The 17,708-nt window shown below is 33.2% G+C and overlaps 2 protein-coding genes across 2 annotated transcripts; one reads left to right on the forward strand and one right to left on the reverse strand.

Annotated features, from left to right (window-relative positions):
- Positions 1 to 3,674: 3,674 nt before the first annotated feature.
- Positions 3,675 to 5,690, reverse strand: LOC134279757 (uncharacterized). The gene is made up of 3 exons (XM_062762162.1): positions 5,490 to 5,690; positions 4,797 to 4,992; positions 3,675 to 4,317 (listed from the first exon to the last, which is right to left on the reverse strand). The coding sequence occupies exons 1-3, from the start codon at positions 5,615 to 5,617 to the stop codon at positions 3,865 to 3,867; spliced, it is 777 nt and encodes a 258-aa protein (XP_062618146.1). The 5' UTR covers positions 5,618 to 5,690; the 3' UTR covers positions 3,675 to 3,864.
- Positions 5,691 to 6,881: 1,191 nt separating this feature from the next.
- On the forward strand, positions 6,882 to 10,223 carry LOC134279758 (uncharacterized; the record flags this gene model as incomplete). Its single annotated transcript, XM_062762163.1, has 2 exons — positions 6,882 to 7,175; positions 9,465 to 10,223. Coding segments are annotated over exons 1-2 (858 nt in total), but the record flags the coding sequence as incomplete, so codon positions are not given.
- Between the last annotated feature and the right edge of the window lie 7,485 nt (positions 10,224 to 17,708).

Raw genomic sequence — 17,708 nt, forward strand, 5'->3', positions numbered from 1 at the left:
AAAACGGAATCAAGCTCTATATGATAGATATTAGAGGAATATACATGGTCAAAAATTAATATAACTTTTATTAGTTTTCTTAGTCTTACTCAACAGTCAATTTAGGGAGGAGGAATATCTGTCAGGGTGTCCCATGTATCAGTAGGGTATGTCACATTGTGCCTGTCTAAGGTTAATCAAGTTCAAGTTCAGTTTATTTATGGATTCTATAACATTTAGGTCTGTGCAAATGAGTTCAATAATTAATCCCTGCATGTACTTTTATGGGGTACTCACAAGGGTGGATCTTAACAACTGCAGTGATATAGATGTGAAATTTCTATTTTCCTTTTAAAAAACTGTGAACCAAAAATTATCACTTTGAAAACAAAGTACCAATCATACGACATGTATGGAAATACCTTATTGAAGAGTTACTGTAGCTCCAAAGTTTTTTTTTCTAATTAGGTCAAACATGAATAAAGGTCAACAGTGGTCAAGGGGTCAGAAATCATAGCATGCTCAGAAATATCTTGCAACAGACATATGAAAAATCTATCTCTTCTAAATCAAAGTCATAAGGAAGAATTAATTAATATTTATGAAAGGTATGTCATACTTCAAGGTCAAGATATAATGGTAAAAAATCATGATAGTGTAATCTGTATTAAGAAAGGAATAATTCGCACAGGTAATACATGTATAATTTGAACATGTTGAAAGCCCTATCTCATTTCATTCAAAAGATATGACCAAAGTTTAAGTTTTTGTGACATTGATAAGCTGACCATTTAACAGATGACAGATGAATAAGATTTAATGTCCTCTCTTATTCGCTAAGGTGGGGGACAAAAATCAAAAGAACTCATCAAAAGGGATTGACTGACCTTGACCTGATAATGCATATAGATGCTTTCTGTAAAAATAAACGTCTTCTTACAATAATTTAGTTTATAGTTAGAAAGTTTAAGTATCATAAGAAAAAGAAATATCATGTTTGACATACATGTAGATCTATTTCAATGAAAAAAAGTTATATTGTCAGAATGAGATCAATATTGCCTGACTGCACCTTGCAGGATGAAAATTAAGTTTTAATAATTTCAGAACTTCTTTTTTTCTAATTAGAAACCAAAGAATTTTCGATGAATTCCAATTATGTATTACTAATAATTATAATGTACATGATCTATGTAAAGCCTAAATTGATTCGTTATCCAATGTAGATTTAACAGTCGAGCTGGTTGATGACAGGTATAAACTTAAAAAAATTACTAGTAGTAAATAAGGTACCGTAAAGGCGTGGTACATGTATACAATGTATATGTTCTTATTTAATCATATTCATTGTACCTGCTTTTTTGGCTGATATTAAGTGGTTATTTCATCTTTTTTTTTTATTCAGACAGAGTAGCATAGAGATGCAATTAATTTCATTTTTCATAATATTCATTCATTCATAAAAATAATAAAGATACCTAACCTAATGATAAAAAAGAAGAATAAATCAGATTGCTGATCAATATCTAAAGACATGTTGGTGGATCTAAGGGAATACTGTATGTTGTAATATTTTTGTTCGTTTATTACTTTTCTCATTTACCTAAGACAAAGCGACATGAGATATTTGTCTCATCTTTTTTAATTATGATTATGGCTAATTGATTTCAAACATTTAGCTTATAAGTCATGTATTATAGTCTAAATTTATGAGCGGTGGATCCAAGGGGAGTTAATATTTAAATACTTGTGGTGGATCAAAGGATACTAATGATTTTTGCAAATTTATTTCAACGTTTAGTTAATATTTCTGTGTGTGATCATGATCTTAACTAAGAAGTGGTGGATCCAAGGCAAGTGGATATTAATTGTTTTGATAGCCATAAGAGTTGTGGTGGATGTAAAGGGAGTAGATAGATATTTGTAATAGGTCAAAGGATGATAATGATTATGGTTAATTGATTTCAAACATATAGCTTATATGTCATGTGTGATCAAGATCTAAACTTATAAGTGGTGGATCCAAGGGGAGTGGATATTTATCTTTTTTAATTATTTGTGTTTGATCAAAGGTTATTAATGAATTGTGATCATGTCTAATTTATTTTAAACATTTAGCTCGTGATCTTCATTTTAAAGTGGTTGATCCAAGGCAAGTGGATATTATTTTTAAATATTTGTGATGGGTAAAAGGACATTACTGATTCCGGCTAATTGATTTCAAACATTAAACTTATATGTCATGATCAAGATCAAAACTCATAAGTGGTGGATCCAAGGGGGGTGGATATTATCTTTTTTAATATTTGTGAATGATCAAAGGATATTAATGATTTATGATTATGGCTAATTTATTTCAAACATTTAGCTTTTATATCAGGTGTGAACATGATCTTAATTTAAAAGTGGTGGATCTAAGGGGAGCGGATATTATTTTTATATATTTGTGGTGGGTAAAAGGATAATAATGATAATGGCTAATTTATTTCAAACTTTAATCTTACATGTCATGTGTGATCAAGAACTTAACTTATTAGTGGTGGATCCATGGGGAGTGGATATTCATTTTTTAAAGAAATATTTGTGGTGTATCAAGGATATTAATGACTATGCCATAGTCATTAATATCCTTGATATGGCTGATTGATTTTAAGCATAAAGATTATATGTCATGTGTGGTCATGATCTAAACTGATAAGTGGTGGATCCAAGAGGCATAAATATTTTATTTTTAAATATTTGGGTGAATCAAAAGATTTTAATAGTTGTACTTTGTGATTATATATAACTGAATTGAGTTCCATTAATTAAATATGTAGATATATTGCACATGAATTAAATAAATCCAATCTTATTAGTGGTGAATGCAAGGGGAATGGAGATTTAAAAAAAATCCACAAACTAGACATCATATAAACCTAACATTATATATAAATATACATTAGTTAAGGAAAGAGACCCTCTTTGGACACTGTGAATTGGTTGCTATTGTGTTGGTATTAAATTTTCTTGTTTCATTTTTTTAAATATTCAGATAAATGGTCATCGATCAAATAATCTGTGAAGAGTTTTATGATGAATGTTTCATTTTGGGAGGCAACTGCCTTAGAAACCTGTTTTCATATAAATCTTCTTTTACATAAGCAAAAATTTGAAGAATGAATACTTGAAAATTTGAAAAATAATAGATATTTGTTATAACTATCCACTTTTATAAAATGAGAAACAGAGAAGATACTAATGATCCATTAGTCTAAGAAAAAACCCCAAGTTTTTAGGAATTATCTTACAGTAAATATATTAATACATGGGATTTAAAACCCCATGATAAAGAGACGTGGGAGAAAAAACCCCATATGACAATATAAGCAACATATGGGTTTAAAAAACCTACATTGATTTTCGTGGGGTTATTTCCCCCATGGGGTGAAAAATAAACCCCATGGGGTTTTTGTGGGGTTTTTTATGGGGTATTTTTAAGTTCATGTTTCCCCATGGGATTTTTGTTTTTGAACTCAAATATCTCAAAAACTAGCAGAAAATGTTGAATTTTTTTTTTCATAAATCAATTTGATAATAAAAACCCCACCATTTAAAAAAAACCGTAAGATGATAGCTTTAAAGGAAAAGGGTGCGCAAGTTCGGAAAAATGTCCATTCCGAAGTTGTCCGTCCCACTGTTAAATGTTTTGCCTTTATTGAATTTTTTTTAAAAATTTCTAAACTACATGCAGTAAGAGCATATAAGTATGATGTAAAAGTTTCTGGAAAAAGCCAGGTATAAAAATACAAAATGGCGTCGTCAATGTTCTCATATACAAAATAAATAGGTCAACGCTTTCTAAAAATAAAAACATTGATATCAAAAGTAATGTTTTTGGTTGTTTTACTGCGCAGGACCATAGACGGAAACAATGGCAGGGTCAAATGCGGGGTGAACTCTATGATATTGTGGAATCAAACCGGAAGTAGAATTCCATGACCGTCGCTCATAATACTGATTCCTTCTCCCTTGATGGTAACCGCTTTGTTTAGGACGGGAATAGCTACGTGGAACAAATTCGGGTTGATTGACATTCAGTTTGCTTTTCAAGACATCAAATACTTGATCATTTGTGCGTTTAGTCTTCAAAGTGCAATTGTTTAACTCGTTGTTTTCTTGAAAGACCCCGGGCTTTAAATTTTGGCATTCTCTGATTTTTGCTATTTGTGCATAAGCGCTGTTTATAACGTTGCCCCTTTTCTTTAGTTCGTAAAAGGCCGTATTCATATTTTGTTCGATGTTTTTCAGCTTTTCGTCCAACACTGCCTCGGTATCGGTATTGGTTGCGGCGTCAACCTGAGGAAATACAGACACATATTAATTTAGATTCCGTATACATGCTAAACTGTTGAAGATTCTCAGAGTTTTTTTGGTAATACATGTGTATTGCAAATAAATTATTCTATAATAAATTGAATCAATATCTGCAAAGGGAAAGAAGAGAGGGGGGCTCGCCTTGTAATAGTGTAGTTTTTCTCTGAAATATAACTTTTCGAAAAGAGGGACGTGACGTACATGTATACAAATCTTTCCCGATGCAAAATAATAGTTTATGCTTAGTTACTGGCTTTATTTCCCATACAATTAAGAATATATATGGTGATGTCAAAGTTTGTATACTAGTACTTATTCCAATATGTGCAGTATAAATAGGAATTTCAATTACATGTCCTTTGAAAATATGCTCGTTACTTGCGTGTAATACATATACAATTTGTAACACAATAAATGAAATACATTACCTAAAAATAAATGTCTTGTTCTTATAAACTTACTTTTGGCACAGACTGAAAATTTGTCAGTGTATCCTTAATGGAACTCAAAGCGTAGTTTAATCGAACACCATTCTTTAGGTTGTTGACGTCATCGAGAAGAACGCCATGACGACAGTTTGGACACAGGATTGTGATGTCACAGGTAACTGCCACTTTGGTATTTTTCAACCGATGTCGACCTATCTCATTCAAACATCTGTAAAAATATAAATTAACTTTCATTCTTCTTTTAAATAATGTGATTATCATTACAGTTTTACTCGGAATTTTCCTTTGAAAAAATTAATGCCAGATCTTCATATTGCAATGCGCTATATTTAAGTGGCCATAATTTAACAGCAGGACTCTTGCGTTCATAGCTTACATATCGTCGGTAAACCCAGTTCGCGACCGCTATACATTAACTTAGCATTAAGACAGCAAATATCAAATGGGAAAATCTTTATGTCCTAATTATATACCATATGTTCCATGGTATATTGCACTCATAAAGATACTCTGGTATGCGAGTTATTCTCTGAAATTGTAAATGTTCGTTAGATTGATAACCGCAATTAAAATGGAGGGGGTTGTCAAATTCACCAATTCCACTCATGTATCATTTTCTCTTGGAATCCATGCCTCTATTTTAATGAGAATGATAAAAAAAAAACAGAAATGCTAGATCATAGATAAAATAAAATACTACTTTACCCCATGCAGAATGTATGTCCACACGGTAGAATGGTCGGATCTGTAAAAATATCCCAACAAATGTTGCACTTTAACAGGCCAATAACTTCACTACCGACAATCTTTTCTAACATCGACTCGGTTTCCATCGTTTCGCTAATTTCAATACATGTAAAGAATTATTCATTAAAGTTCTAAAAGTAGCCTTCCCTACTCGTAAACGCGTCTATCACTGTGGTAAAATAACAACCGAATCCAGCGGCTTGACGTATTCAGCATTGTGACGTCATAATACAACGATATTGTAAACGTTAAAAACGCGGATTTTTTTTCGACAGTGAAAACCGTCCCGAATTTTTGCAAGTTTAGTTTATTTTTACACGTTGTGCAACAATTTTTCGTAATACTAACACGGAAATTTATCAATAAGGACGAAGTTTGACTGTTAATATTGGTAAAAGATATGTTGTCTAACTAAAATTGCTTCTTTCGGACTTTCAGTCTTTGACTATATCCTTAACCCCCCCCCCCCCCCCCCCGCGATTGCATCATTTCGGGTCTTTCCCTCGGAGGTTGTTTTTCCGCTTGTCGGAAAGGCCCGAGAAGTTGAGTTTGCGCCCCCCCCCTCCCTGCACCCCTAAACACACACTTTTACTCTCTCACACACGATGAAGTACCTAAATGTAGACATTTAGTTAATATTCAAAATTTGAATACTGCATGTTCAAAATATAGAGTTGAAACAGTGGAAAATCTTTTAATGATATTCATGACATCAAATACAAATTCAGTTTCAGTTTACATTAAAATTCTAGGTATACACATGTATTGCAGATAATCTAATTTATTCTCAGGTATATGGATATAATCTAATTTATTGTCAGGTATATGGATATAAGAGGTTTATCACAAAGCATTTTCCCCCTAACAAATCATAAACAGTAATATGTTCATGTAACACCGGCTTATTTCAGATTTATATTATAAAGAAATATTTTTGTTTTATATTATAAAGAAAACAATTAACGGCTTTTTTTTATTCTAACTTAAAATGCAGCATGTTTGAGAGATTAGGTCTCAGCGTTAAAAATTAACCACCTCTGGATAAATTGAATGTTGGAAAGACTTGAAATGGGTTAATTAAATCCTTTCTACAATAAATTTGGTAGTGTTATCAATTTATCAAAAATAAAAAGTAAAATAATCTGCCCCTCATTGAGGTAATGTAAACAACTTTTCGTAAAAATAATTAATTCAATTTTGAACACTGCTCATATCCATCATGTTTGTGGAAGGCGCACAAATTAGTCTCACAGACTTCAGAACATGTGTTGATTTATGAACGAACGTACCGCCAGTTGTACTGATTTATTCTCAAGTTAGATGGCCCAGTTCCTATGCACTGTGTTTCCTATCTGGTAGGCGGATCAAGAGGTAAAATTAAACTATGAAGGTGGAGCGTAAAACTGAGGCGAGGAATCGCAACGCGATAACAGTTTGATAAGGAACCATGCAGGTATTTATTATGAAAACCACGTGTTTCATACGCACCTGTAGGTTACGGTGACACTTTAAGCCCCTCACTGAACAGCGTGCAGGACACGTAACATGGAGGAGGCAGGGGGAGTGGGATCTCTTAGGGAAGAGTTTCGTCTGTGGAAGCTAGGATTCAAGTATCCTCACCCTGAACACTTTTATACGTGCCAGGTAAGTGTTTTTGTTTTGTTTTGTTTCTTTGTTTGTTTGTTTTTGTTTTTATTATTATTATTTTTTTTTTTTTTTGACTAATCAGTTTTAATTCAGCAAAATTTTTTTTAAAATATCCTGCAGTTTAATTTTATATGCTATTTCTAAAATATGATTATATAACTTGATTTTTGTGTTTGTTAGAAATTTAAAATGCAGCTTGACGTGCTCGGTATATGTAATTGAGTATACTTGGAACATGACATTTGTATTGTTATTTTAAAATAAAAAGATTTAAATACCTAACCTCCTTTGAAATCGGAGTCAACAGTGTTGTAATGTACGTATTATGCATTTTTTTAAATTGTCTTAAGTTTGTAAAGTATTTATTACATGTACTAAAAATTGCAGAAAAGTGAGAGAATCACGTAATATATGACTTACAAGTAAGCATGTTTAAGTTTTTGTTTTCAATCGATAATACTCCATTATTCAAAAATCTGGGAGGCATGGCAAACAATAAGAATATGTTGTTGAGCAAGTAAACCCAGCCATTATTTATTACATTGTGTTTATACAGGGTGGCGTCGGGTAGGATTTCGGTGAAATATGATTTACTGCACCATTTCATAATTTATATCCCTGGTATAAATACATGTGTATTTCCACATGTAGTAATTTTATCAGTTTATGCAAGAATTATATGATGCACCCTCAAATGTGAAAGGTAATTTTGAAGAGGAGACGGGTTATCTCTTTCTTTTGAGGTGCATTTATTTTTCTTTTTTACCGTCCGGACGAACTCCTTCCACATAAAATATAAAACTGCAGTTTAGCAGGAAGTTTTGACGGTAACTGGGATTAGAAAGTAAACACCTAAAGACGTAGCACGGGGGGAAAGTAAAAGGGTTTGGGTTTTTTTTTTTACCGTGTTGAGCTAACAGTTTGGGGAAATGAAAAATGTCATCCACATGCATTCATCGAAAAGAGGGTCTGAGTAAAACAGTCATGAATAACCAGATTACTTCCAATGTAAATAGGTCACCTGTCAATTTGATCGAATGCCTTTGCAACAGCGATAACTTTTTTTCAGCAAACATTGAAAAATAATCGAACCCGTTTTCGAAGAACACAATCATTAAGCTAACATTTTCAACTTATGTAAAAAGCCAACGCCTAGATTTAAAAAACAAATAAATCGGAAAATTATAATTCAATGTTGCAGCAAGGTTTTCTATTTGCCTGCATATCACTATATATGTATATTATTTTGACAAACAGTTGAGCCATATGGTTAAATTAACAGGTTCTGATCTTCCATATATTACGGGCTGATGAAATACATAGAGACCAAAATATTTCTGTTTGGGTAGATGAAGTGAGGGTGATGCATGTGGCGTTCTGGTTTTTTTTTTTTTTTTTTAATTGGGGGGGTTGGGGGGTGGGGGGGTTGGCTTTGTTTGTACGTCCCTCTCAAGAATTTTCTACTGAAATAGAGACCGCACTACATGTATACTGGCCACTATAGCGCTGCAAAATTTTACCCAATATACTCGACACTCGGGACCATTGAGCAGTGAGGGATCTTTTTGGTGTCAGTACGTACTGCGACATGTGACTTGGTTTACACTCATTCGAAGGACCTGGTCCTACAGTGGGATTTGATGGCTGTTATCCAGAACTTTATATATCTGTATACGATATTTTTTTTCTGCAGAAATTCAGTTATTTGCAAATCAATGAATTTCGAATTTCATTTCATTTATTTAATACGCATTTCAAGGCAAATAGCAAATATATATAACATCCTTTTCGACAGAATTATTGAATAAACTCTGTAAAATGATTACTATAAACTACACTGCAAGTATAAAGTAGGCATATTGCAGAGTTTACTTGATGCACTGAATTAAAGCGCAAGAAGTTTGAATTGAAACTTGCCTTTTTTTATTTATCAATATTTGCATGATGGTGAGATTTAAAAGATTTAAAAGTCGAACTTAATTTCTGCAAGAAATGCAGAAGCATGCTAGCTGATAACGATAATAAAATTTGGGAAATATATTCTGCTAAAAGTACAAACAAATTAAAACAATGGAGATGCAGCCAAATTCTCCCACAGGGAGGAGATAGGACAAGCAAGTGTTTAGATGTGTAATCTTTTGTAGTTTGAAAGAAGCCTACTAGCTACATACATAAAAAAAACTTTAGAGTTCGTTGGGGAGACAACTTATCAGATGATTCTTTTCTTAAAGTAGAATACGCATAAATTATTAAAATATTTATTAGCCATTTAATTTCTATTTTTAGTGGCGGTGGCCAGCATGGGTTTACATCACCATCCGGGTCTTTTTATCTGTGTACACCGCTGGAGCACTCATCGCCATTTTTGCGATGGAACCCAGCTACACAATTCTGCGTTTCCTAACAATATGGACGAACCTCGTTCTAACTCTTCATTTCATTGTAACGGCCATTATTACTATTTATCATCATTTTCAAAGGAACAAAACTGTTACCAATAAGAAGCAACATGAATGCGACTGTACAAGTCGAGAAAACCCAGGATTTGTAGACGAGGAAAATCCAAAACCTAAAGAGGACCAAAAAAGAGGATCGAAAAATCCTGGGAATGAGCTGCACGACAATATCACGTGGTACATGAAACTGTCATGGCTGCTCTCTGATATAGTGCACATGTTTTCGATTATTGTGACAATCATCTACTTTAGCGCCATCTACCCTACTTTAACTGTTACTGAATCTCAACTCTTTAACGACTTAAACGTGCATGCGTTTAACACTTTGTTTGTTTTGATTGATATCGCAATCTGCGCACGACCAGTCCGTTTTTTACATTTGCTGTATCCTATCGTTTACGGGCTGGTGTATACTGCGTTCAGTGTTGTGTTGTATGCGGCTTCAGGGACCGTCATTTACAATGTCCTGGACTACAATCAGCCTCTTTATCCCAGTATAACCGTGCCGGGCTTGTGTTTCATTGTAATCCCACTTTTACAGTTGGCCTTCTTTGGCATTTACGTATTAAAACTATATACATTTTCTAAAGTACATAAATTTTGAACAATTTTTATTAAACTTGCGAAAAAAATTATGATTTGTGATATATGTTCAATTTCACTTGAAAGTTGTCGTTTGATAAAAAAAAGTATTAGTACGTATATTAAGTTGCTATTGGAAAAAATTATTAAAGCACATTTTCAAGTTTTTCGCGATCGCAAGCATGGTTTTATTTAATAACATTTAAGCAATATCAAATAGCAATATTCCAAATCACATTATTTTTCCCCATATATATCATAGATTTGCATGTATACGTGTATTTCATCTGAATGATGGACTACATGTAACAATTACTTAAAAATCAAAAACTAACTTGATTACATGAATGATAAACAGCTGTCATTCTAAATATCACACGATTGACACGGTACGCAGACTAAAACGATCACACAATTTGGTCAGACGATTGAAGTAGATTTAAACGATCACGCGATTTGATTAAAATCATGCTAAAAATATTACATGATAACACGAGTTGATTACATCTTAAAATTTTACATGATCGCACGATTTATTTACATAATTAAAATATTACATGGTCAACGATTTGATTACATGATTAAAATATTACATGGTCACACGAGAAAATAACATGGTTAAAATGTTACATGGTCAACGATTTGATTATATGATTAAAATATTACATAGTCAACGATTTGATTACATGATTAAAATATTACATGATCACACTAGAAAATTACATGATTAAAATGTTACATTGCCAAAAATTTGATTACATGATTAAAATATTACATGATCACACGAGAAAATTACATGATTTAAATATTGCATAGTCAACGATTTGATTACATGATTAAAATATTACTTGATCACACACTATGATTGCATGATTTAAATATTATATGGTTTCAAGATTTGATCACATGATCACATTATTGATATACAGCTGTCAATCTAAATATCACACGATTGACACGGTAGATTAAAACGATCAAACAATTTGATCATACGATTGAAACAGACTTAACGATCACTCGATTTGATAACATGCTTAAAATATTACATTATCACACGATTTAATTACATGATTAAAATAATACGTGGTCAACAATTTGATTACTTGATTAAAATATTACATGATCACACGATAGGTTTGCGTGATTATGTTATGAATTGATGACTCTATTTGATTACATGATTAAAACATTACATGGTCACACGGTTTGATAACATGATTTAAATATTACATGGTCATACGGTATGATTACATGATAAGAATATTACATTGTCAACGATTTGATTACTTGATTAAAATATTATTTGATCACACGATATGATTGCAAGATTATAATATGACTTGATCACACGAAATTATTACTTATATATTATACAATTATTGCTGTGTTTTGAGGTCAATACAATGATTTAGCCATCTGAGGAGTACAATATTCACCGAGCCCGGAGGGCGAGGTGAATATTGTACTTCGAAGATGGTTAAATCATTGTACTGTCCGAAAAAAAAATAGCAATAATATGATTGAATATAATTACATTATCACACAATATAATTACATGATTAATATATTACATGATCACACGATTTGTTTATATGCTTAAAATATTAGATGGTCAACAATTGAAGTACTACATGATCACACGATTTGATTTCATGATTGAAATATTACATGATCACACGATCTTATTACATGATTGAAACAGACTTACACGACCACGGCCTTCAATTCCTTTAAGCCTATCTTGGGATTTATTTTAAACCTCATTTTTTCCCACAAAAATTTAAATGAAGTCATATTGTTACATATTTTCGTCATTATATTTTGTAATTGTTTAATTGAGACGCTTCTCGTAAATATAGATTAAACAGTTGCAGATTCTGGATTTTTTTTTTCATGAGAGGAGGGGTGGGATGGGGTGCGGGTGTCTATCCCGGTTCAAAAAGCCAACTGTATATGTATTGGGGGGTGATACCTACTTAACAGGGTCTGGGTTTTTTTGGGGGCAGAGGGGGTCCTATGTCACTTTTAGTTGGAAAAGTATATATATTTAAAAACTCAAATACACCCCGTCTCCTGTAGATCCGCGCGTGAGTTGGACTTCTCACCCTAACATTATCAAACGTCGCAATTCTTCGTTTGTTGTGCATACCCATACACTGGAAAAAGGTATACCTTTTACATTGTACTTTTATTATATAGTGGGGTATTTTCACACTGCTCAACGCGTTATCGGCTACTCGGTTGTTATTGGACACTCGGTGAAGATTGATTGATTGTATACTGTTTAACGTCCCTCTCCAGAATATTTCACTGATATGGAGACGTCACCATTGCCGGTGAAGGGCTGCAAAGTTAGGCCTATGCTCGGCACTTACGGCCTTTGAGCAGGGAGGGATCTTTATCGTGCCACACCTGCTGTGACACGGGGCCTCGGTTTATACGGTCTCATCCGAAGGACCGCCCCATTTAGTCGCCTTTTACGACAAGCAAGGGGGTACTGAGGACCTATTCTAACCCGGATCCCCACGGGGCCACTCGGTGAAGAAAAGCAATGTTTAGAAAATGCGGGTAATTTTAAATTTCATATTTCAACAATAAATTTGTATTTCAGCAAACAAAGTTTGTGATCTATGACAGATAATCGATTATACTTCCAGCAGCAGAAAGCACAAACCAAATCACTCTCTTTCAAAAGATCTACAGCTCGTTCAAATGATATTTTACAAAAATTTCGGACTATGTCATCACATTTTAATTTCTGTAGAATTCAAAATTAGTTTATTCCATCAAACAAACTGATCTATTCATTCTATGGACAATCAGATACCTTTAGATCAGCAAACTGAAATTAAAAATTCAAATTAGGGGTTAGTAAACAGTCTTTTAAAATGTCTCTTAGTTGAAAGCATGTTATCGTCAACACGGTTGATGTTGCTGGATACTTCGGTTTTTGCCGGCTGTACGTTATCGGAAACTCAGTTTAAAAAGATTCCTTTAGCTTCATAAATAGATTGGAAAAATTCCATTATAATCTGCCAATCCTTGAAAATAGCAAACGTAAAAATTTTTTTTTTTGATATAAATGTATATAAATAAGATTAATAATTATAAATCTATAATAGAACTACTCATCTGTTCAACCATTTTTCTTGTTTCCCATTCAAGATAACCTCCTGGAGACCGCTTCAGGCAGTTTCAAACGTAAATAAATCATGTTTAATTAATCATAATTTTGCTTTAGTCTTCCGATATAGTTTACATGTATTACGTTATTTTTAAAAAAAGAAGTTCAATTTCCCCCATGATCCCCGGGGAACAATTTTTTTTTGTCCAGTATTGTCAATCGTATTATCACGTCACAGTTACACATATATAGCAGGTGTGGCAAAAGAAGGGGTGCCCCGTATATGAAACAAGTGGCTGTGACGTCAGGACTTATGTTGATGGAGCCGACTGGAATTTTATTGTGTTAGAAACGCTTTAATTAAAAAAAATACATAACTTATTTTCCAACCGTTAAAAATACCTATTTAGGAGGAGGGTGCTGGTTGATTCACTTCAGTTCCTCGTATGTTTAACTTTTTGTACAAACAGTTATTTGCGTTTTCAATTACAAGGGAGGGGGTGGCAAAATTTTTTTGGTTCAGTATACACACCCAATAGCAATGCAAAATCCTTGTCAGCCCCCCTCTCCATCCGAGCATTAGCGCTATCTCCACATTGAATTTGAGCACACTGCGGGATGTGACCTTTCATCAGGGGGTTCTTCTTCCTTCTTGGCACGTTAAACAACCTCCGATGTTTAAGAGATCTGTATTTACGATTTTGTAATTTCCTAAGTCAAAATTTTGAATTTTATGTCATATACTTTGGTCTAACTACCTATTTGGAAATTCATCTAACCACTCTTGAGTTTAAATTGTTTTGCATGTATATACCAAACTGATAAATGTATTCGTGTTCGAAAGGTTGTAAGTCGATAAAATTGGGTAGCAACTGTTCCTTCGCCTTGCGGTCAGCAACTTGATTGTATGTTGTTTAACGCCCTCTTGAGAATTTTCCAGTCATATGGAGATGCCATCACTTGCCGAAGGAGAGCTCCAAAATTTGTCATATAGTCAGCTCCTAGGGCCACTGAACAGTGAAGGGTCTTTTTTGTGCTAGCACCTACTGCGACGTCCCACTGTGGGATACGAACCCCCGACGTAAGGATCGACTCCTTACTAGGCGACTCTAGAGCAGACACTCAAACCACTGCGCCACGCAGGCGACATCGGTACCTTGAAATGAAATTTAAAACTTATACCATATTTCCAAACAGGTCAAGATCATGCAGATTTCAGTGAGAAATGCCAAAAAACACTCATTTTTTAAAACTTACATATTCTTGAAAGAGGCAAATTATAGCCAAAAATTAGAATTTCGTGCCAGCCACTTTAAATATTTAGATTTCATACGGATTTCTGTCGTTTCTTTGCGTTTTCCCTAATTTATTACAACCTTTGTTTCCGATAACCAAAACCGAATTATCCGATAACAAAGTACATTATTCAACCGTATTTCCGATAACATACTGAAAGTTAAACTCGGGCAGTTTTTGCCCTTTAATTACATATTCACAAGATTCCGAGGAAGTCTTCTTGTAGACAATCATTAACGCAAGGTAAACATAAGGATTCTGAAGAAAAAAAAACTATTTACAGCAAGGCCAATCGGAGAAAAACTCGCAAAATATAACAAATTTGAATTTTAAAGCCTTCCAAAGGCTAACTAATGCTATTAATACTAGTACGTATCAAGGCTTTATTTTGTATCCATATTCATTTCTGTTTACAAAAAGCACAATGAATATTCTCTGTTTATATTTTAACAGAGTTTATCTAAAATAATTTAATAACCTGTCAAAAATTGTTATCAACCGAGTGTCCGATAACAACCGAGTAGCCGATAACGCGTTGAGCAGTGTGATTTTTATGTGGAGCGATTATTTGGGGGGGGGGTGTTACGATTTTTTGCTATTGTACACATGATGAATAAGTGTAATAAATGTAATATGCGAAAAAAAGTCCAACAAGCCCCGGGGTTGAATATGGGGGGTTCCCTGTCCAGAAATACCTTTCATAGGCACTTGTTTCGGAAATAAATTTTAACTCGTAATATTATTAGTAATATGGGTTTAAATTTATTTCCGAAACAAGTGCCTGTGGTCCCTGTGCTTGAATATACGAGGGTTGATCCAAAAGTAATGTCACAGTGTCCATATCTTTTATATTTGGCCTCATATTTTCAAATATTATATACCAAAAGATGCACAAATATAAATTTAATTAAACTTTAATTTTCCATTCAATAATGTTTAACTGAATATATTTTATAGATGTTTAAAACATATAAGATAGGGGGTGTCGCCGCGTCAAAACCGAACGTCACAAATTAAAGTGTACTTTTTTTAGCATAAAAAAGACAAACACTTAAAAAGCATCTTTCAAAAGCGCCTAAACGCAAAATACTTTAAAAGACAAAAATTTACATCACTTTCTAGTCTTAAATTGAAAATTATATGACATCACTGCTATTTTTATGAAAAACATCGTTGATTTAATCCGGTGCATTGAAAAAAGGAAATGTCAAAATGGACAAAAAAGCCTAAACAAACTGTAATGCATTTTTGCTTCAAAATGGAGAAATCGCCAGTAGAGACAGTTACGTTGATTCACCAGACTTTCGGAGGAAAGAATGTATATATATAAGAGACTTGTTTAGATGGTTTCCGCGATTTTCGGTGGGTGATGGGTCATTAAATGCTCAGCAGATGACAAGAAAACCGAAAGATGGGAGGGTGGGCGGAAATGTTCAATGGTGTGTGACGTTGTCAAAAAGACAGACGGATAGAGCGATATGTGAAATTTTAAGTTGGTCTTTACTACTGTTCAATGAATTTTGACAGAATTAATTATGAAAAGAGTGAGTGTACAATGGGTACTAAGGGTAAGAAAGTGAAATTTGTGAACGTGTTCGTGGATATCAAATCTCAAATATTTTTAATGAAACGAAGGGAAGCGTTTAAATGTATGACGGCGCGTATCCGTCATATGACGTTATTTAGCTGCGGCGACTACCATAATCGCACGTTGTATATAATCCGATATTTTGAAAAGTATCAATCATGTTGAATTGAAATTTTCAGGTCTGATTTGAAATAAATGTAGCTTTCATCATTTATAATTTTGTTGTTTTACGTCGACGGATAGCGATTTTATCGAAGTTGTGACATTACTTTTGGATCAACCCTCGTATATGCAAATTCTTTCTTTTTTTAATTGAAATTCTTTAATTATTTTTATTCATTTTCTATTAGAGAAGCTGAAATGTCATACTTGTACGTCAAAGTATATGCACAAGTACTCGTATGCGTACAAATTTAAGATCTCAACCTTTCAAAAGAACAGAACAGAACATTTTATTTTTAATTTAGAGCCCATAACAGACAAGTATGAGATTGTTACAATAATAAGGAAAAGATAAGCCAATGAATATGTTTATTAATTCATTATTTTTAGATTTTTTTTTTCATTATACAAAAATGTATTTATGAATTCATTTATTTATTTATTTGAAATAATTTGACATACACTGTATATGTAACTAGTGCTAATTGTAACGGGAACCGTTACAGATGTTCCCCAAACGCTCCCCAACTCCCTTTTGGTGCCATATTCCCTGTAGGCCTTATTAAATAAGACAACATCTGTGCATTTTTGAATTTAACAACTTTTTCCCAAAAGGATACTAATTATATTCAAAATTTAACATTGCACGCGTGCCCATGTGAATGCACGTGCATAATGATCATATAATCTTGTCTACACTTTTTATATATTTAAATATACTTTATATTAAAGCATTTAGTCCAAAAGTATTAAAAATCACTCATTCAAGTTCAATTAATTTTACTCGCTCCAAATGCACGCACGTGCATGCATGTGCTTGATGACCATACCTTCTTGTTAGATGTCCTTATATCTATCTATGTTCTAAATCCCATTCTGTTTGGTTGAAAATCAAGGGAATTATAGCCATTTCAATTTTCAGCCAATCAGATTGCAGCACATGTGCATCCACGTGATTTCAAGAATTTTTTTCTAAATCATATTTTAGAATATCCTAATGCATGACTATGTTTTAAATTTCAAAGCATTTCATCAAAAATCAAAGGAGATATAGCCATTTAAAGTTTCAGCCAATCAGATTGCAGCACACGTGCATGCGCGTGATTTCTTGAAATTTTTTATATGTCATATTGCAAGACGTCAAAATGCATGACTATGTTATAAATTTCAAAGCATTTCGTCAAAAAACAAAGGAGATATAGCCATTTAAAGTTTCAGCCAATCAGATTGCAGCGCACGTGCATGCGCGTGATTTCATGAAATGTTTTCCATATCATGTTGTAGAATATCCTAATTCATGACAATGTTAAAAATTTCAAAGC

The sequence above is a fragment of the Saccostrea cucullata genome, unplaced genomic scaffold, assembly GCF_032062105.1.
Source record: "Saccostrea cucullata isolate Sc308-1 unplaced genomic scaffold, CSIRO_AGI_Scuc_v1 ctg5553, whole genome shotgun sequence".
NCBI lineage: Eukaryota > Metazoa > Mollusca > Bivalvia > Ostreida > Ostreidae > Saccostrea > Saccostrea cuccullata.